At 37.4% G+C, this 21,030-nt stretch overlaps 1 protein-coding gene across 3 annotated transcripts in view; it reads right to left on the reverse strand.

The window, feature by feature from the left end:
- Nucleotides 1–21,030, reverse strand: part of PPP1R12A (protein phosphatase 1 regulatory subunit 12A) — a 59,416-nt gene that overhangs the window by 13,769 nt on the left and 24,617 nt on the right. For 2 of the 3 annotated variants that reach the window (XM_072401421.1, XM_072401419.1), the window contains exons 3-19: nt 20,239–20,357; nt 18,558–18,717; nt 17,082–17,226; nt 16,370–16,444; nt 15,137–15,219; nt 14,312–14,469; nt 12,817–12,932; nt 11,358–11,474; nt 10,686–10,895; nt 10,348–10,442; nt 9,154–9,267; nt 7,629–7,790; nt 7,076–7,243; nt 6,494–6,584; nt 1,594–1,770; nt 973–1,144; nt 399–517 (exon numbers count right to left, since the gene is read on the reverse strand). In XM_072401421.1, coding sequence (XP_072257522.1) covers nt 399–517; nt 973–1,144; nt 1,594–1,770; nt 6,494–6,584; nt 7,076–7,243; nt 7,629–7,790; nt 9,154–9,267; nt 10,348–10,442; nt 10,686–10,895; nt 11,358–11,474; nt 12,817–12,932; nt 14,312–14,469; nt 15,137–15,219; nt 16,370–16,444; nt 17,082–17,226; nt 18,558–18,717; nt 20,239–20,357 — 2,281 coding nt within the window. The remainder of the gene's footprint in view (nt 1–398; nt 518–972; nt 1,145–1,593; nt 1,771–6,493; nt 6,585–7,075; nt 7,244–7,628; nt 7,791–9,153; nt 9,268–10,347; nt 10,443–10,685; nt 10,896–11,357; nt 11,475–12,816; nt 12,933–14,311; nt 14,470–15,136; nt 15,220–16,369; nt 16,445–17,081; nt 17,227–18,557; nt 18,718–20,238; nt 20,358–21,030) is intronic. The other variant, XM_072401420.1, reaches the window with a different exon arrangement.

Consider the following 21,030-nt stretch of genomic DNA (forward strand, 5'->3'; position numbering starts at 1 on the left):
CTGCATGTGCCCCTATTTGTCAAGGTGACTTTTGTCACCAAGATAGGAAAGTGATAGGAATATCCCAAATTTTTTAACCACCAAAAATTGTAAAGACAATGTTATAAAGTTTAAAGAAGAAAAAAAAAATGATTAGCCCTTTTGTTTCAGTAATAAATAGATTTTCTCCTTAGCACTTATGCTACTAGATGTCACTCGGATGGCCAGCAGTGTTCAACCTACTATCTCTGAGCACAGGTCATCCTTGCACACATCATTGATTACAAAACTATTACAAATGCAATAATTTGTGTCCTAGACTTCATCTTTAAAAAACTGGTATAAAAATGAAATCTTTCAGCTAGAAAAGCAGTGAAAAACCACGAAATGAAAGTATTAAACTATATAACTACACTTACATCTTGGGTCCAAAAAGATACACCAGTAGAACGCCTCTTTTCTCTCGGCCGCCTCCTTTCTCGTATTGATTTAGATTGAGATTTGTCTTCTGACTCTTTGTCCTCCTCTTTCTTTTCATCTAAAGAATGGAATTATTGTTAAAGTTGCATGAAAAGATTTTACAAAGACAAAAAGCACAAATAAGACCAGTAAAAATTGCTATTGCATATTTCACTTTATCTTAAGGATAATTACAAGAAAAAAAATGTATACAAAATAAAAAGATTTGTGACAGACAAACTACAGATGTTAAATCTTGCCAACATACCACAAACACCAAAAGTCTAGCTATAAAAATAGTAATCAAAATGAAACATACAAATAAAAATGAGGTGTCTCACACAAAATTTTCTGCATAGATAGTAACCTATAGCTCATATCCAAAACAAGACAAATCCTGGTGAAAGTCTATTTTTTAGCCAAGCAGAATATTGCTCAGATCTTAGGTATTATGCATCTCAGCTCACAGTAATGCAGAACAAACAGTTGCTTAAAAGATTATAAGCATAGGATTAAAAGATGATTAACAATTACCTTTCTCTGGCTCTTTTGAAGTAAGCCTTGAGAAGTTTGAGTAAGAAGATGAGAGACTAGTTAGGCTGCTTGGTCGATTTATTTGACTTGAAGAATATAAAGAACTAGTTGATGATGAAAGTGATGGTGTGGATGACGATGTCACAGCAGTACTGGATAATGGCCTGAACCTCTGCAAAAATCAGCACAAGAAACAAATCAGACTGAAACTCCTTAAACTACTTCCCCACTATTAACAGGTCTAGTTAGACAAACCTAACATTCACAGTATACATGGCCAAAGACCAATATGCTTTATTTCTAACCATTCTTTTTCTATCAAGAATGAGGACTGTGATAAAATAACCAAGATATTAGTTTGTGTTTCATTTATACTTTCCAACTAAGGGTTAGTTACACTGGCCTGTGATACAATATCAGAAAACAGTTGTCTACTGCAACAGCACTCCACAGTTGCAGGTGTAACAGTGCCCCAGTAAATTGCCAAATTTAAAAAATGTATTAATTTTCAACTCAATTACTACTGTGTCTGCAAATGTTTGCAAGGACCAACAAACAGATCATGAGTCATCAAGATCAAGCTGTAAAAGACATCAGAGTTCATATAAATATTTGAAATACCTCTTCCATGCTGCGGGAGAATCTATACCGGTAATCGTCAATTCTATTTTCAGATTCTTTTTTGTCTTCTTGTTTTTCTTTGTCTTGTTTTTCTTCACTTTCCTGATCTTTAGCTTGGGTGGGGCGACTTCTGCCAATTGTTTTCTCTGCTTCTTGAAGATCCGTTAATGTCACTCCCTAATACAATAAAATATATAAGAATCTTGTACATGTAACTTAACATCTACCACTTTAAAACATCACAAAGATAGAAAAAAAAATTTGTATTAGGAAGAGATCTTGTTACTAACACCTAGCTTTTCCTCCAACGTTACAGACCTCTACATAATAAACTCATTATATAAGCAGGTAACAATTTAAGTATTGTTGTATCTGGGATGTCAAAATTCTACCAAACTAAATTCAGCGTATCAAAGTGTGTGAAACACAAATCGTTCATTATCCCATTCATACCAATCAAATTTATTTTGATCAAATCTCCCATCTCACAACATCTCAAAAGTGCTTTGAGATCCGGTGAATGGTGGTTATGTGAGTACATTGAACTCATTGTCATATTCAACAAACCAGTTTGAGATTATTTTAACTTTGTGCCATGCTGGGTTTTCCTGCTGGAAGTGTCTATCCAAAGATGGGTAATTTTGGGGTCATAAACGGAAAGAAATGGTCAGCAACAATACTAGGATTGGCTGTGGCGTTTAAAATATGTTCAAATGGCGAGAATAGGCCAAGAACATATCCCTCTATACCTTGGTTGTAACAAGTGGTATCTGTGTTTACTATGGCTTTTCTAGAGTCCAAAACAGACTGTCCACCCTCTTGTGACCTCACTAAGGCATCCAGAAAAATCCAAATCATTGGATACAGTCTCTTTTTAAAACCATTCTGTGTAAACACTAGAAATGGTGAGGTGCAAAAACCTCAGCATAACAGCATTTTCTAAAATACATAATCAGGGCGCAAAGCACTTCTATTTAAATAGGCATAGTCACGTTGGGACCCTGGTCATGTGCCCAAATCTTAAGTGCCAAATTATAAGTGCAATGGAAATTCTATCATAATCATCATCATTCTCTATTAACATCATTGATTAATTCACCTTCATCTGCCCGCAGCTTATCTTCATTCATCTCTCCTACAGGTACGTCTCTCATTCTGCCAAATCTCAGCCCTGTGTATGCGATTGTACCATATACAATCAGATGAGGGTTGCAGGGGAAAACGTCTCCCATTGTAGATGAATTTATTGCACCAACTTTAATCTCCTCATAGACTTTTATACATAACAAACATTATCTGTTCACTATCTCCTAGTTCCAGCTGAGTGAACATTGTTTTTTTTTGTCCTGCCAATCCTTCCCCAGGTTCAACGGATATCCCAAATTTCTTATACTCCGATCAGTCCATCCATAATCAGGGCCCAAAGCACTTCTATTTCAACAACAGGCAAGGTCACGTTGGGACTCGGGTCATTTGCCCTAATCTTAAATGACAAATTGTAGGTGCAATGGCAATTAATTCAGGGAATTGACAGGAATTGGATCAGATTTGGACATACTATTTTACTCTGTCACTTCCATCTCCTACCTTTGGACTGATTTATCCACCTGGACTCCAACACATCCTCTGCTGCTGCCATTCTGAACTGGTATTTCATCAAACCATCTCTGTGACCGAATCATATCCCCCTCCTGGAACTTAGCAAGTTTAGAAGCCTCACTTCAACACCTAGTACACAACTGCCTCTCATGGACTTCAGTTTGCCACATTGTTTAATGTACGCATTTGGTTCGCAATTATATGTAAAATTCATCCTGCTCTCTTGGTTGGCACTACTCCTTGTCCTCCCCAGTCTGATTACTCATTGTCTTCCTGCTCCTTCACTCTCCTGATCTCTCTGTCTGTGCTCCTGCACCTTTTTACTCTACTGATACTTTCTGGTGACATCTCACCCAACCCTGGTCCCCCACACAGCCTTCCCCTTCCATATGCTCTTAGCAAGACACTGCCTTCTCCTAACCTCATCCCCATTTACCCTACACATAAATTCTTAATCCCCCTCTCTGGCATGCCAGATCTGTTGGGAATAAATTAACCTCCATACACAACCTTCTCCTTCCTAAATCTCCGAACTTCCTGTCTCTCAGTGAAACTTGGCTTTCCTCCTGTGACTCAGCCTCTGCTGCTGCTCTCTCCTATGGAGGCCTGCACTTAACTCATACCTTAGAGCTGGCAACAAAGTAGGGGGTGGTGTGGGTCTCCTTCTCTCACCTAACTGTACATACAGAGTCTTTCCTACCCCACCCTCTCTCGTTTTCACCTCATTTGAAGTCCACGCTGTCCGTCTGTTGTTGTGCTGTTGTCTACGGGCCCCCTGGCCCAGTATCACAATTTTTGGATAACTTTGCCTCTTGGCTCCCAAACATTCTTTTCCATGATGACTTTAATGTTGCAGTGGATGAGCCCAACCTTCCCTCCTCTGCCAAACATGCTCTCCATTACCTCCTCATTTGGACTCACACAGAACATCAATGCCCCCACACACATAGCCGGACACACTTTAGACCTGGTGTTTTCAAATCTCTGCAACCTCACCCTTCCTTGACAACTCACCATTTCCTCTTTCTGATCACAACTTTATCACCTTCAACCTATCGAACTCTTGCCCCCCCTTGCCATATCCCAGACCTGGTCAATGGCAGAGAGATATCGGTAACCTTGACCACAACCTTTTCTCAAATTGCCTTGTGTACCTAACCCCAGCTCTCTCCAAAATCACCTCCCCAGATGAAACTGCTACCCTCTCTTTGGTTGGCTTTGGATAAAGTTGTCCCTGCCACCTTCTGGTACCCCCGCCCCGCCAACCCCTGACCTCGGCACAACAATCACACCAAACGGCTACAAAAGACTGTTCGTGCAGCTGAGCACAAGTGGAGAAAAACTGGCCTCTGCGCTGACTTCATGGACTGCAAAGCCAAGCTACAAAGCTTTAACCCTGAGCTCACTGTCACCAAGCAAAATAATTTCTCCGCCGTCATTTCCTCTCAAGCTTCCAACCCAGGCAACCTCTTTTCAACAACGGACTCCCTGCGAAACCCCACACCTGCTTCCCCCACAACAACCTGTGGACAAAGTCACTTGTTTTCTCTCATCATCTCCTTCTACTACCTGTCTGCTTGACCCAATTCCCTCTGATCTACTCTGTGCCCATTCCTCCACCCTGGCCCCTGCCCTAACTGAACTATTAAACCTCTCCCTTTCTACTGGTAAATACCCCTCCGCTTTCAAACATGCTGTTATCCTCTCTATCCTGAAGAAACCCTCACTGGACCCCTCCCTACCCTCTAACTACCGTCCTATCTCCCTTCTCCCATATGTCTCCAAACTTCTTGAACGCCTTGTCTACAAAAGACTTAGCGATTACCAGAGCACCAAATCTCTCCTTGACCCTCTCCAGTCTGGTTTTAGAGCTGACCATTCCACTGAAACTGCCCTTACTAAAGTGGCCAATGACCTCACCAGAGCTAAGTCTCAAGGAAACTTTTGCCTGCTCCTTCTCCTTGATCTTTTCTCTGCTTTTGACACTGTTGATCACCCCCTTCTAATACAAATCATGCACTCCATTGGTATCAGTGACACTGCTCTCTCTTTGTTTACTTCCTATCCGTCTGGGCACTCCTTTCAAGTTTCTTTCAATGGTAACTCCTCCTCGCCCTCTCTCCTCCCTGTTGGTGTTCCTTTGGCTTACATTACCATCTGTATGCTGATGACACTCAAATCTATCTGTCCACTGCTGACTTGTCTCCTTCAGTCCTGGATAAGGTCTCATGCTGCCTGTCGGCCATATCATGGATGTCTGACCGATTCCTGAAACTCAACCTGGATAAAACAGAACTCATCATCATCCCCCCCCCCCAAATTCCAAATCTCTCTCTCTGACATATTTCTAACGGTTATCAACACTGATATTTGCCCCTCCCCTCAGACACGTTGTCTTGGTGTCACCTTTGACTCTGCCCTCTCATTTACCCTACCATATTTAGAACATTTCCAGGTCCTGTCACTTTCATCTACGTAACATCTCCAAAATCCGCCCTTACCTGTCCCGAGACTACCAAACTCCTTGTACATGCTCTTATCTTTCGTCTGGACTACTGTAACCTCCTCCTCTCTGGTATTCCACTAACCCGACTCTCTCTTCTACAATCTATTATGAATGCTGCAGCCAGACTCATCCATCCTTCCCACCACTCGTCTTCCGCTGCATCTCTTTGCAGATCTCTACACTGGCTTCCATTTCACCTGAGAATCAAATGCAAGCTCCTGTGCTTTGCCTTCAAATCCCTACACAGTTATTGTCCCACTTACATTTCTGACCTCACTCATAACCTCATCACCCGCACGGATACAAGACTTCTCTGGAGCAAACCCAAATCCCTGGAATGGTCTTCCGCGTCCTATTAGGCTTGCTCCTACTTTCTGCTCATTTAAAAGAGCACTCAAAACCCAGTTTTTCAAACTTGCCTACCCATCTTCTGTCTTTTGAAACCATCACTACTTCCCACCACCCTATTGTGTGTAAATTTCCCCATCTACTAGATTGTAAGTTCTTCGAGGCAGGGTTCTCTCCTCCTGTATCACGGTCTGTATTCGTCTGTCATTTGCAACCACTATTTAATGTACAGCGCTACGTAATATATTGGTGCTATATAAATCCTGTTTAATAACAATATTAACATTAATAATAATAAGTCCAGCTTATCTGGCACCAACAATCATGTCATTCAAAGTCATTATCTTTCTTCATTTAAACACACCACAGTGTAAATTAACAGTGTACATTTTAGAAGCTCTAATACATAAAACCTTAATAAAATTTCAAAAAGGATTTCAAGCGTACTTGTGTTGATCTTCTGGACTGTCTGGCTTGTCTTGATCTAGCTTTTCTCTGGGACTCTGATTCTTCATCCCGAACTGGAGTGAGGTATGACCTGAAAAACATATTAAGTGAATTTGTGCTTTGTCCATGGAAGTTTACTTAAACTACTGTCTTTCATTGCCGCAGATACATTCCCATTTGCTACCCTGCTGGAAGTCAAGCAGAGTCAAGAAAAGAGCAAGGTACTTCTGGTTACAGTAGGACATGTGACAGTTCTGTTGCTTGGCTGCTCGGGTCCCAGTGCTGTGGGCCATACAGAGGAAAAGTCCCATGCAAGCTTTAAATTCTGACTTGGGAGCAAAAACAAGCTTCACCCCCTTTTGCTTTTAGTAGCTAAAAAGAGCAACAGGGGAACAAAAAGGAAAGTAAATTGTGGGCAAAGCAGCAGTATTCTTTTTTTATAGGCAAAGCACAGGATACATGATATGACATTGACAGTTTTACTACAGAAGGAAAACATATGTAGCACTGAACACCACAAGTCAATATGAACAATACAAATTTTACCAAGTTATACAGGCACAGAAACCAAAATATACATACCTGCGTCTTTCCCTGACTTCTGCTGTGGAAGGAACAGTGCCAGAGAAAGTTGTGGTCATAGATGTCATGGGATTTACAACTGTTGGTGCAACTGGAATGGTGACGGCTGTAGGGAGAGTTTCCTTATCTCTTTCAGAACTCTCCTCTGTCCAGGAACGATTCGAGGTACTATACATAAGAAGCAAAACATAAAGCAAAGAATTTAAAATAAAAGCCATTTTTGGAAATCATTTTATTTAATGGTTAAATATTTTACTTCAAATTTTATTGACTACATGCTAGCAAACCTGCTTTAAAAAATTTAAGAGCTGTTCTTTAAAGAGATGTATGTTATGTATTTGATACTTGATTGGTACAAAGTACTGTATACATATGGGTAACTATATGAAACATCCATTCAAACTATAAAACTATAAAAAGAAAATAGGATTGCCAGAGACCACTTTGCTTTTTATAAAAACACTTTACATTACACTATAGTCTTTGTAAAGGAAGTGGACCATAAATAAAGGCAGTTAGTTCATCCAAGATCAATGTCTGATTATAGGAATACCTGCTTGATAATCCTGAAGGAGTCAGTGTGCTTTTTGTATTACTAATAGTGCTAGAAAGACTTCTTGTAAGCCCAGAAGATGTAACTGTTGGTGTAAATCCTGATGTAGAACTGGAAACACCTGAACCAATAAGTTCATCTTGCCGTCTACCAAAAGAGCCACTAAGGATATAAATAAGACACACATCTTCAAAAATCACATCTGTAAGTAAACATGTATATTATTCACTTTATGAAGTATATATTCTAATCGCAAATGACGAGCTGTAAAATTTAGTAAATATACTATGGGCCCAATTTAAGAAAGCTCTCCAAGGCTGGAGAGGATACACTTTCATCAGTGAACCAGCAAACCTGGAACGAATCTGGTCCAGGATTCAAAACATTTGCTAATAGCAAAAGGCAATCCCAGATTTGCTGGATCACCCAAGCTTCACTGATGAAAGTATCCTCTCCCACCTTGGAGCGCTTTAATAAATCGGTCCCTATGTAAGAATTTAAAGCATCCGACTACCCTTTAGCTGTAAAAGGAATTTGGACTAACACCAATAGATTATTTGATTAATCCCTCGGTCTCTGCCAGAGAATTTCACAGACTGATGTAATCAGACAAAGCTATTAGCAGAACTGGCCCTTGTATATACCTGGTTAAAGATGCTTATGCACAAACTGAATATCAGAGAAAAGTTTGGAGGTTTTAAACCTACCAACATGTTGCTGACTAGTAAACTCTACTATTGGGCTTGTTTTCTCTCCCTATAAGGCTGATCAAAGACTAATTCTGTAAGGTTATTCTGTAAGTGTTTCAGAACAGAAATTACAGGTCCCTTGTTAGGGATCCAGAACCCTTTTCTGTCAGTGATTCCCTACCTTAATATAATTAACATACACAAGGGATTACATTAACATGTACTGCACATAACATCCAATTTAAAAAAAAAAAAAAAAAAAAAACACTATTCTTAGCAACCTTCTGGTAATCATTTTTCCTCTTTATTTTAAACAGGACCAAAGGAAGAATTTTGGACTCCATATTGATATGCTAAGCAAATGAGGTAGAAAAGAAGTACACAGATTTGCTCTGCAGCTGTTAAACTGCACAAAGGGGACAAAGACAGTTTTACAATATACAGTATTTCCATACAAAAAAAATTAGGCCCCCAGGGTTATAATTGCATAGGCAGGAAGTACAAGTATACAATAAACTTGAAAACCAGTCCCTCCAACAACTATGTTCTCTGGACCATGTCAATGTCAAACAAAAAAGGGAAGTCCTGTAGTCCGTTACCACATGGAGACTAAACAAATTATCTTCCTGCACACAGCACTACTGCTGCCCAAGGAGGATTGAGGATGAGAAATCTCATCTGCGCCCTACACATGCACCAATTCTGAGGATTAAATATAAATCACTATATTCATGAGCCCAGTTTTGTACCATTATGCATTAAACTACCCTACATGCCACTACAAACATAGTATACAACTGTACAATATATACACAGTTCATTCCATTATCATTTACCTTCTTTGATAGGCTGTACTTAAAATCTCATTCACAGGACTATTTTTCTTATCATCTTCCCATTTTCTTCTTGTGTAGGAACTACCTATACGTGACAAACCGAAAGAGGATTCCCTGTAAAATAAAAACATGTGTGAATCACAAGGAACTATTAGAAATGTGTAATTTGCACAAAAAGAAAAACAGAAGAAAGCCATTAGTCGCCTTGCTTTCAAGTCTATTCCAACCATTCTATTTAAGAATCTGGCAGGGTTTAACATGCAAGCAATTTGTAAATTTTATTATGCATTAAATTATTATTGCTAAAGGTGGTATATGTATTAACAAAAACAAACTTTGAATTCCTTTTCTACTATCCTTTCATTACTGTAGGTACAATGCAATACTGTACAGTTTTGCTCTAATAGGTGACTGCTAACAACATTTCCTAACAAACTGTTTCAGAACAAAGCAAATTTTTTTTTTAAAAAAACTTAGTTATTTCCAGATTCTACAAGGCTGTCCTGCACTCTGTAACGTATATGTCTATAGAAAAACGTATTCTAGCTTTGAAAAGAGTTAGAAAGGATTAGAATTGAATTTTACTAACCAAGGTGTGAGAGAAGGGCTGCCTTCAGCAACACAACTAAAATCCCTGTCAGGTTTATTATTATTGCAGCTTGTGTACCTGTTAAAAGTTTTTTTTCCCTCACCTGATGGATGTTAAGAACTGGACAGTAGTGATGGGATATCTATCCAACAGAGCTTCAAACATAGCATAAAAACCTGACAGGGGGTTTAAAACCCACTCTGTACAAAACTACAAAAAAAAAAAATGATTTTTCTTGTGACCTACACTTTTATTATATAAATATGAAAGCATATGCATTTAAGGTTTCCACAGACACCGGTGATCTTCAGGAGATATTAAATTAAATCACTGCTCCCCCTCTTTAACCTTGTGAGAAGCTTTTATTAGTAAATATGACATCACCAGGCTTGAACGATTCTGGTAGGGGTAGCTGGTGAGAGGTGAATATATATAATAATGTAGGCAAGAGCCTTTTCCTACACGCAACATCTGTGGGAGTCAAAGCAACAGCAGTGCTTTGACTCCCACAGATGTAAGAAATGTGTAATGTATTACAAAGAATTCTTTATTTTTGTTTTTACCCCATCACACAATAAGTTTTCCCAATAAATAGCACACATCACCTATTTTCTTTTTCTTCTATGTCAGAAGTACTTGCAAGACGCCTTGGAATTGTTGGAGCTACGTATGCAAGCCTGGCCCCTCTACCATCTTTCTCCTTAAAAAAAAAAAAAAAAAAATAGATTAATCAAAGGCTTGTAAAATGGTGAAGCAAGCATCAGCACTAAAAAGCAGCTTCCATATTCCTATTCTGATCATCATTCTGAAGCATCATTTAAAGAAACTTTTTTTTTTGTCATTATTATTTTTATATCTGCCCGAATAGCTGCTCTAAAACTTTAAATAAAACTGAAGTTCTCCCTGAAAACTCTAAACTCCCTGAGAACCTAAGGAAACATACCTTTTCTTTATTATCTAGGGTAGAAGAAAGTCTAGGACTTGAGGCAGAGCGCATGACACCAGTAAAGTCTTTCTCTTTTTGAGCTTCTTTGGATGCAGTAATCTCGGACAAGGCACCATAGCTTCCTGTTTTACGAAGTCCTAAACGCCATGAGGCTGGAGACTCATCTTTCCTTTCTTCTGGTGATATCTTGGTGGCTGGAGTAGGGAACTGCAAGAACCAAAATCATAAAAATGGATTTGATTTTGCTGCTTATCCAAATGCTAATGGAGCCCAACACCAAAGCAATCAACTAGATTTGCAAAGGCATTTGATCATTTGCTGAAAATTCTTAGGTCACTTAATTCGGGTTTACACAATTGAATAATCTTAAGCATAGAGGTTTATGATTTAAAAACCAAGGTGAGAATCTAAATAGTGTTAAAACATCACTGGAAACAAAATCTAACACACAAGAAAAACTTGTTAATAAAAAAGAAAAAAAAAAGAAAAACCGCCCAACGTTGAAACCAATTTACCACTTTTAATGTTAGGCAAGTTATTATGTACAGCACTTATCACCAAAAAAAGATTAAAACATAGTTAAAGTCAAAACCATGCACAGTGAGTTCAATGTGATTATATATGTATTTGCAACCTGAAACCACAGGAAGTGTGCACACTATTCCTCACCATAGACTTGTCACCTTTATTTGGCACAAGGACTATGCCAGTTTTGCGCAAGCCCTGTCTCCATGAAGTAGGATGTGCTGACTCCACCACTGGCATGAAAGGTGCAATGAAATCAAACTGAACCCAGTATAAGCAAGACAGAATAAGATGGAAAGTAAAGGATGAGAAACCGAAAAAAAAAAACAGACCAATATCTTCTATTGATAATAACTAACCACATGTTTGAAAGCACCATATTAAAAAGATTTTTAGTGGAACCATTAGAGAGATGATGCAAAATAAAAGAAAAATGCATATTTATTAGTTCTGGAAACTTTTAGTTTCTGTACTTTTTAGTACAAGTAGAAAGAAAAATCAACATAATAAGACATGTACAGAAAAAATAAATCCTTGTGGGGAGCCAAAGGGTCAAAAAGCTAATCCTATATTATTAAAATCAATAGCAAATTTGTCAGCAGTATGGTAAATGAAACATCTAGGCCATTGTGTAATTTATTTCCCAATAAAATAATTTTCAATTACATAATCACAACCTTTAACCAGTGTTAGGAAAGATTAGTTATAACATGCTGATCTGCATGCATAACATACTGACAATACTTGTAATATTCCACATGATGTAAAAGTCACTTAACAAAAAAGGTCATCCCCCTATTGATCACTGCGTCTGGCTTGCATTTCTCATAACAGAAAAGGGAGCCCTTTCATATGGAGAGAAGTAGCGGATCGCGAGACAAAAGCCATTTCTGAGAAAAACTGAAGCTTTTCATAGGTAAATCCTTATTAAAGGTAAGAAGACTACATTTCCTTCAGTATGGTTAACATTTTTAAGGGGGGAAAAAAAATCATACAAAAACAGAAATATGGTATTTTAACATGGATACTGTTTTTTGAAATGTATGCCAAAATGTTTTCTGTTAAAGGCCAAAAAAAAAGTTAGAGATAACATTGACCATGAGGAAGTTTTCCAAGGTACTCTGAGACATAGTTTTTAGCATAGCACCATTGTGAAAAGTCAAGGTAGCTATGCTTTCTCATATAGTATAAAGTATCCTGCATCCCTTTTGTAGTACTGCCTCCACCTGTGCAAGCCATTTATAAGATAGTCTAAAAAACCTGCTTTGTTGATGTCATTCTATGCAGACATCCTTATCTGTCCTGGGTCATCATGTGGAAAAACTATTGCTATGTACAGATCCTAATAGCCAGGTACAGATTGTATGTGCTGGGATAGTAACTTTTAGATGATTTTGCTTGGTGAAAACTTTGTCAGAAGGAGTCCATCCTTTAGTAGGCCTATATTAAACGCTGCTGTTTACTTCTAAAATGTACTGTATCATGTACTATATTTAGGAAAACACTGAGAAACTTTGCCACTAGAAAATTCACACCACTCCTACTAAACACATTAACAAATAAAATATGCAAGCCAGCAAAATTCTGTATGAAGAAAATATACCTTCTTTACTGGTGATGTTGGTGTGAGCTGCCCAGATGGCACGGCAGAAGGTACAGCTGGCCCAGTGGTTGCCTGAGTTCTGATATTGGTACTGTTTGCAGACTGCTTGGTTTTATCTACATTGGGGCAGAAGAGAAAAACAGTAAGCGCAAATTAGGGATATTCTGTTATATTACAAAATTGTACAACCAGAAGAGGGCAGCATTAAATCAAGAGAACATTTTCACAACAAAATCAGATACAAAGAGAATTAAAATCAATATCCACCCTTGACAGCCAAATGGTATTATGTAGTACACCATCACAAATAGAAAAAAAAAGTGAAAATGAATGCTTGAATGATTGCAATTATGTGGATGGAACTGTAAAAATGAAGCTTTGAGCAGGGAAGAGTTAAAATACTATTAACTAATTTTTGTTGTCTGTATTCCACTTGTAGGATACAAGTAAACACTACAAGAAATGATAGGAGAACTCTACTAATTGAAAAAAAAACAATCCCATCTTAGTTGCAGCCAGAACATTTTCTTCATTTAAATGTCCCCTCACCTCTTGCCTTGGTGAATATAGATTTTCTGTGTTTGTTCTGTTGACTACGGTTAGCTTAACAAATAGAAAGGGTGAATTTCTAATAGTAATATAAGCTGAAATAAAAAAAAATTGACTGATAATCTAACTTTACCTAAGCATTGCAAAATATAACAAAATTTGCCTTTACTTATGTTTTCAAAAGATAGACAGAAAATCTCTTATAATTCCTGTACTAAACCTCCAACTGCTTTTTAAGTAAGAAAGTAAGAATTGCTCTGATCTTTGCAGGGAAGATAAAGGACAGCAGGAACAGGACATAAGCCTGCAATCACAGCAGAAGCAAGACAAATGTATTCAGACCTGGCTCTTTCAGCATTATATATACTGTTATGTGTTACTATTTATGCCGTAACACATAGGTGGGTCTACTAGTAAGAGTTAAACACAACAAATATTGAGAAAATTTAAATATCTTTTGTCAAGTTACCAACTAGTTAGAAAATGCTTGCCCTGTTAGTATACAATTATCTGCTCCTCATCCTGGGTAGCAAAAGAACAGATAATTTCCAGGAAACAAGCAGCTTATACAACATAATTATAGCTAAAGCCTAACTTTTATATTGGTTAATGCAGCTGTGTGCTTCCCGACTTCTACCCTTACTACATTTTGTTCTGGAATCTAAATAACTACTTGTTCTTGTCTTAACATAATCAGAACATTTCATAACAAAACTTTGGGATAGGTTTCTTCCTAAGTCAAACTGCTAACCAACATAAAATGATGCCTTTAATAAGAATGCAAAGCTCACTGAAAGGTGCAATGTTTAGCCTGAATGGTCCTGTCACCAGGGGTACAATAGTCAAAGCATACAAATTTTTTGGTTATGTAGAATTCCACACATCAAACACACACCCCAAAAATAGTTACCAAATATAATATCTTCAAATGTAGCCATTTACTAACCAGTCTCTGCTTCAGATTCAGAGTCTTCTTCCTCCTCCTCTTCACTAGAACAGCTAGATTCATCTTTCTTTCCTTCATCTTCCTCATCTGCCTTCTCTTGTTCAAGAGACTCAATAGTTGAAAGGTTCTTCTCTTGCTCAATAATTAAAGTCTCTTTGCTAAAACAGATGTAAAGTAAGATTTAGAAAAACAGCAAAAGTAACTAACCAGTAAAGGACCCTCCTAGTGACTACATCCTACAGAACTTCCCCACTGAAAACAAGGGTATAGCTATAGATGGCTGATGCCAGGTTAACAGCTAAGGTACCATTCTATGCAACATCAGAACAATACAGTGACAATTCATAAAAGTAGGCATTGCAGGGTTTACTCAGCCTGCGGTGTTCCACAGACTACTCCCAGCATAATGAGAGACCAGTCGCATGGAGCGGTGGGCTGGCGGGCTGACGTGCTGGGGCATCGTGCTGGGGCATCAAGCTGGTGTCTGGAGCGAATTAGCACTGAGCAAGCAGTTCTCATGGGAGATGGTGCTCATTTTTTTTAATTAGGCCCCCTTTTTGAGACACATACATCACATCAAGGGGTAGATGGCTGTTATGTACGTAGCATGAGTATGAATAAAATACATACACTAAAATGTAATGTGTCACATGTAAAAGGAACGCAAAATGTATAAATTATGCACAAGTATTTAAGATACACCACCATTTTAAAAGCTATTTTAACGTGATTCTCTTTTGTTGACTAGCCTATGTGTTGCACGTCAACACAATGACCATAAGGAATATATGTCAGTACACACAAAACAAAAACTGTAATACTTACTTTTTCAGTGTTTTCAATGGCTGATTGTTGTCGGTAGTAGAAGACTCAATTAAAGGTGACTTCTCTTGTTTTTCACTCAAAAGCTACAAACAGTAATCATGGTCAGTAAATACAATGTACTTAAACATTCTAGTACAGTGATACCTCGGCTAACGAGTCACACTAAAAAATTTTGCAGGTTAACGAGGGTCTTTTTCCCCTAAAGTGATTCGGCCTCGGCTAATGTATGCATTAGTGGATGCGCGATAAACTGCAGCGGCGTTGAGCTGAATTTTCACTTTATTTCGGCTTAGAAGAATTCGGCCAACGAGTGTGATTCCAGAACGAATTATCTTCGTTAGCCGAGGTATCACTGTATACATTTTACATGTCAATGCCAGTTAAATATTTCCTTTCTAATGATATGGATCTATAGATACTAGATTTTACATTAAACTGATTTGTAAGCTGAAGGGAAACAAGATTTCTGCAGATTAAAGTGAACCAAAGTTCCACTGGGCATCAGGCAAGGTCTCCAGGAACTGGAGGTTTCTTTTGCAGTAAGTATCTGTCTGATCACTTCCTTCAACTATCAAAATCATTAATCCATGCAACTTTAGGTGAGGCTACAAGTATATGGTTGTCACCACTGCAATGTAACTTTATTTGATCATGAATGATGGCACAGTTTAAATAAAAACTATTGTTTTAGGAATAACTGCATGAAAATGTTCTTCGCATGGCCCAAGGTGTCTTTTTCCCCAAATTAATTTCTTTGAATAAACAGCTAAAAAAAGGGATCAAAATTCAATATTGATAAAGTTGACAATGGAAAATTGGAGAGACTAGCTCTGGGTTTAATTTATCCTAAAACAGTAGAGATATGATCTGAAAGGCCTTTTTCAGAACAAAAATATTATGAGACTTACATCTAACAAAGAAAGACTCTTACAAAACCACTAACATGTTCGAAATGGAGACAAACAAAATCCAGATGGTTTTACGCAGGCATTATAATTTCTCATCCGTTCCTACCACTACCAGGTAAACAGCCTGGTTTGCACTTCATGTGCACTACCTGAAAGTAGTTGTTACTGGAGGTCAAATTGAATCAGACAAAAAATATGCAGTTATTATATTCACCATAAAACAAAGGATTGTTCTGATGAACTGTCAGATTCTATAAACAATAGGCTATGTAAATAAATAGGTTATGGAAATGTCAAATGTAGGATTATACTGAATATCACACACCAGTTTTTGCTTTTTCTGAAGTTCTTCCAAATATCCTAAAATATCTTCATCTGCAACATCAAATGCAGTTTGACCCTTAAAGAGAAACAAAAACATATGGAAATTAAATTTTTAGGAACTATACAGTAGAATATTTAAAGGCAGAAACTCTATACAGAAATTAGGGTCTAAGCCATGGGTGTCCAAATCCAGTCTTTTAGGGCCAGGATCCACACAAATTTTAGTATCTTCTAACAGACAGAAGTACATTTATCAAGGTATGGTTTACAAAGTGTCAGGGGAAAAAAAGTATCGAAAACTTGTATAGGACCCCAAAGACTGGATTTAGACACCTAGGTCTAAACAATAAACTGCTACAAAAACCGCCTATAGTCAATATAAAAGTCAACTTTCAATCTAGTGTTCTAAACCTGCAATAAATTACATTTTATAACTTGTGTCCCAGTGTCTGGAAAACCTCTTTGCAGTATGTTGAACTGCCTCTATTCCGAAATGACAAATACTATACATTATACTATACACTAATTAGCTTATAGTAGGGATTGTAAATACACAGTTGCTCTTCATTACATATAGTTGTACACAGAAACATTTCCAATTTAGATATCTCACTTTAAGCTACATTAAGCAAAAAAAAGTTTCAAGATATTATGCACCGTTAGGAAAACTTTCTAAATATCTTTTATTATATAGAGCTGCAGTAAATACGTACCACTTTATTGATAGCATCCATGTCACAAAGATTTTCTACAAGGATCCTACAAGCTTCTTCCTTGCCCCAGTGGGCAGCTGCATGCAATGGTGTCCAACCATCATAATCTTTAATGTTAATATCATAACCTGCTTGAAGTAAGAGTCTGCAAAGGTAAGGGGAAAAAAATAGTTTTTTCATTTTAAGGACATCACACGTTTACATATTTTACAATAATGTACTGAAAGAGCCCATAAAAACACAGGAGAAAAAGGTGTCCAGCTGTCAATTTGGATAAATTTAAATTTTTTTGAAGTACTTTTTTAAATTTATGATATCACTATTAATCTTTGGGTGGATACTGACAGATTTTTTTCTTTTAAAGCAACTATAGTAAACATCTCAGATATTTCAACTTTAAAGGAATGCACCAATCAGTGCTAGTAACCTGCATTGCCTATCATCTATATTAAAACCCACTAAGTATGGTTCCAATAATTTAATTAAGTCTAATAGAACCTAAATTAAAAGGGAGGATGGCAGTAAATGAAACATAACACAGGGCTTTTGAAAGTTTAATGTTAGAAAGAAGTGTTAATCTGGAGTTTGCCAAGGGCCATCTTCAGCTTGGGCCAGGGATCTATGAAACTCCACATACATCTACCTGAAAATCAGTACTTTTCATTGCATGCACTGTTCTTTCCCAATATGTATGGGAGTCAGTAACTCCTGATAAGTCAACTATTATTTAAAAGTGCAAAACCATTTTCCCTTTTTTTGCCTAATCAGTAAGGGTGCATAGTTTCCATAGATATACTGCTGTCTTTTTTGTGATTGTTCAAGATATTTAGGCTGGCTCCACAGGGTTATGGAACTTTAACATATGTAATATGTATTGCGTTAGGGAAGGCAATTTATTTGATTTGACTACCTAACGTACCAAAAAGATGCATGAACTATTTTATTTTTTGCAATACAACGCATCACAATGCAAGGCAGCAAGTGCTATGTATTGCAACTTGCATGTGCCACTGTGAACCCAGCCTTTCTTAAAGTGGTTTCTGTCTATGGGATCAGTTTGAAATGTTCCCAGAGGATTCAGAATTGACAATTTTATTTGACTCCCATATGACCTGATTCAGAGGATTCCAGTTTGATATGAGCTTGTTGACAAAAGATCCTAAAAATGCACATTACTGGAAAGCTACAAACGCACAAGAGAAAAAAAAAAAAAGCAAACAATTGGTGGATAGCCACTGGTGAATTACTTGGTACTACACTGAAATCACTTCCTGATCGGCAACCGAGAACACATCACAAATATTTTGCCTGGTATTTGCTCCCACTGGAGCAATTATCCGCTATGATCTACTGGAAATTTCCCCTTTAGGGTCACAAATCAGAAGTAACTAGGGATCAAAATCTTTCCCATAAGCAAATACCTCTACCCCAAAATTTATAAAATTAATAATTTAGATCTACATTCTGTACACATACTTTAAAACTTCAGTGTAACCCTTGGCAGCTGCTACATGAAGAGCTGTGCCTCCTGATTTTGAATGTCGCACATCGCTTATCTGACCACTGTTTAGCCACTGTCTTGCGTCTCGAAGCATTATCCTTTCTTCCTCTTTCCTTGCTGCTTCCACATCAATACCTAAAAGCAAAAGGGAAAATAAAAATATGTATATAAAGTATAGCCAACTGAACATTTTACCTTGTCAGAGTAAAAATACTAAGATGTGATACTGGAAACTGCAGAACATTAAAACTAAGCTGTGTTTTGGTTATGCAAGGCAAGGGAACAGGTTGAATAAAATATTACAGTACTATCATGTTAGGAAGTGTAACTCTTGCATTGCAAATCTTACTAAAATAAGTGCGTAAGTTTTCACATTATGTGCAGTTTTCAAAAATTATCCTTTAACGCCAAATATATTTACAAAGAACAGACAAGATGATTATTAAGGCTTATTTCTTTTAAAGATTTTTGAACTACTCAGATCCAAGTGCAACTGCAGAGAATGGATGGTAAGCAGCTAAACTGATCCTGCATGTGGCAACATTCTACTGAAATCTGCCATTGACTCAATGAATGTTGTAAATTAATTTAAATGAATTTTCAATGCTTAACAGATAGTTCCTTCAAGTGTATGTCTGTTTATAACAGACAGACAAGAACTATATAATAACTGTATCAAATACTATGAAGTCTTAACCGAATAAATTTTTGTAATGCCCTTAAAGTGCTGTGTTCCTTGGTAAATATTTAAGATTTAATGGTGAACAGATTAAACTGGCAAAACACATCTTAAATTAAAGAGACAACATAATAAATGTGCTTACAAACAAAAACTATCAATATATAAGCCAGGCTAGATACTTCAAATGAAGGCCAGACAAATGACAGCAACCTACCATGTCTTGAGAAATATGCAGGAGCAAGTTCTCACACACACACAAACAAATAAAAAGTGTTCACCATTAAGAAGAACTTTAATATATGTAGGGTAATACATGGGGCTTTGTAAAGTGTTCATCACCAGTAAGATGAACAAAAAATTTTCAGGCACACAATGCGCCCAGTGGTTGGATGTTTGTATTCTTTAAAATGAGTCACAGCACTGGCCTAAGGAGCATGGGCATGGAAAATGGCTCTCACCATACAGGACAATCCTTTAAATGCTAACACATCAGTGACAACAGGCATTATGCTAAACCAATAAGTATGGGCTGTCTATTTAAGGGCAAACATGTATTTCGGCTTTCGTTTTTGTCTACATGTTTGTGTGATCATGAACATGTCGTTATATCAAATCTAATCCTACAACTACCAGTTATCAGCTGAAAAATCTAATCAACTCATACCTGACTGCAGATGTCATCTTCCATTATGTGACTACACATGGCCAAAATCACCAGTGAAGTAACAGCAAAGTTGAGGGTAAAGGGGAGATTATACAAAACAAAAATATAGTTTTTGCTGCCATTTAATTGTTTTAAAACTTTTTGTAATTTTTTTTTAATTCTACCTAGGCCTGTAAATCAAGACCCTGCAGTGAAAATGTATTTGGGCTGCAACACCACCATAGTGGTGGACATAACACAGCTAGCTAATGCACACTAACATGTAAATTACTCCAATATAGTTATACACTGTAACAATTCAGTTCATTACCTTGACGGTTGACTTCATTTTGAAGCAGTTCCTCCATTGCTTCCTCCTCTGCAATGTCTAATGGAGTGTCTCCTTCACTATTTACTGCTCCTACATGTGCTCCATGACTAATTAAATACCTATATAAAAAAACAAACAAAAAAAAAAACACAATCTTGCATCATATCAAAATTCCACCCAACAAAGCTGTAAACTTGAGTCTGATGCAGCTAGGGAGGTTGTCAGACTGTTTAACAAGCAGAGCAGTGAGCAGCACAGTAGCTCTATCACCATAACTTACACTAGCAACACCAGGAAACGGTGTCCTCACACAATTACAGGACCATGGCCACCAAAAAAAAAAACAAAAAAAAAAAAAAACACACAACACAAATATAATGAGCTGATCTTTTTTCTGGAGGAACTGAAGACTAAAAATGTTACTCATGGTTCAGCACTACCCTGGAAAATGTTTTGACACTCTGGATATTAGCAATGGTGTTAAATTGTATTGTTTGTGTGGCAACTGCATGTGCTGCCATGCCAGTGTACAACCATGAAATGACCTGGTAAAGAATATGCACAGGGAAATCTCTAGGCATTGGATGGTAGGGGCCGTGCTGTTCATACCTTATATATCTGCAGCTGTGCAGATGTGAGTGCAGCCCATTGGGATTTAAAGATTTTGCAACATTTTAAAGACAAGGAAAAACACACAATAAAAGAATTTTGGCTTGTAGCTTATTGTTTTGTAAAGGATCTTTTACTTGTAGAAGACTTAATTCTACATCTGTTCTGCACAGTGTACAATTA

The sequence above is a fragment of the Pyxicephalus adspersus genome, chromosome 2, assembly GCF_032062135.1.
Source record: "Pyxicephalus adspersus chromosome 2, UCB_Pads_2.0, whole genome shotgun sequence".
NCBI classification, from domain to species: domain Eukaryota; kingdom Metazoa; phylum Chordata; class Amphibia; order Anura; family Pyxicephalidae; genus Pyxicephalus; species Pyxicephalus adspersus.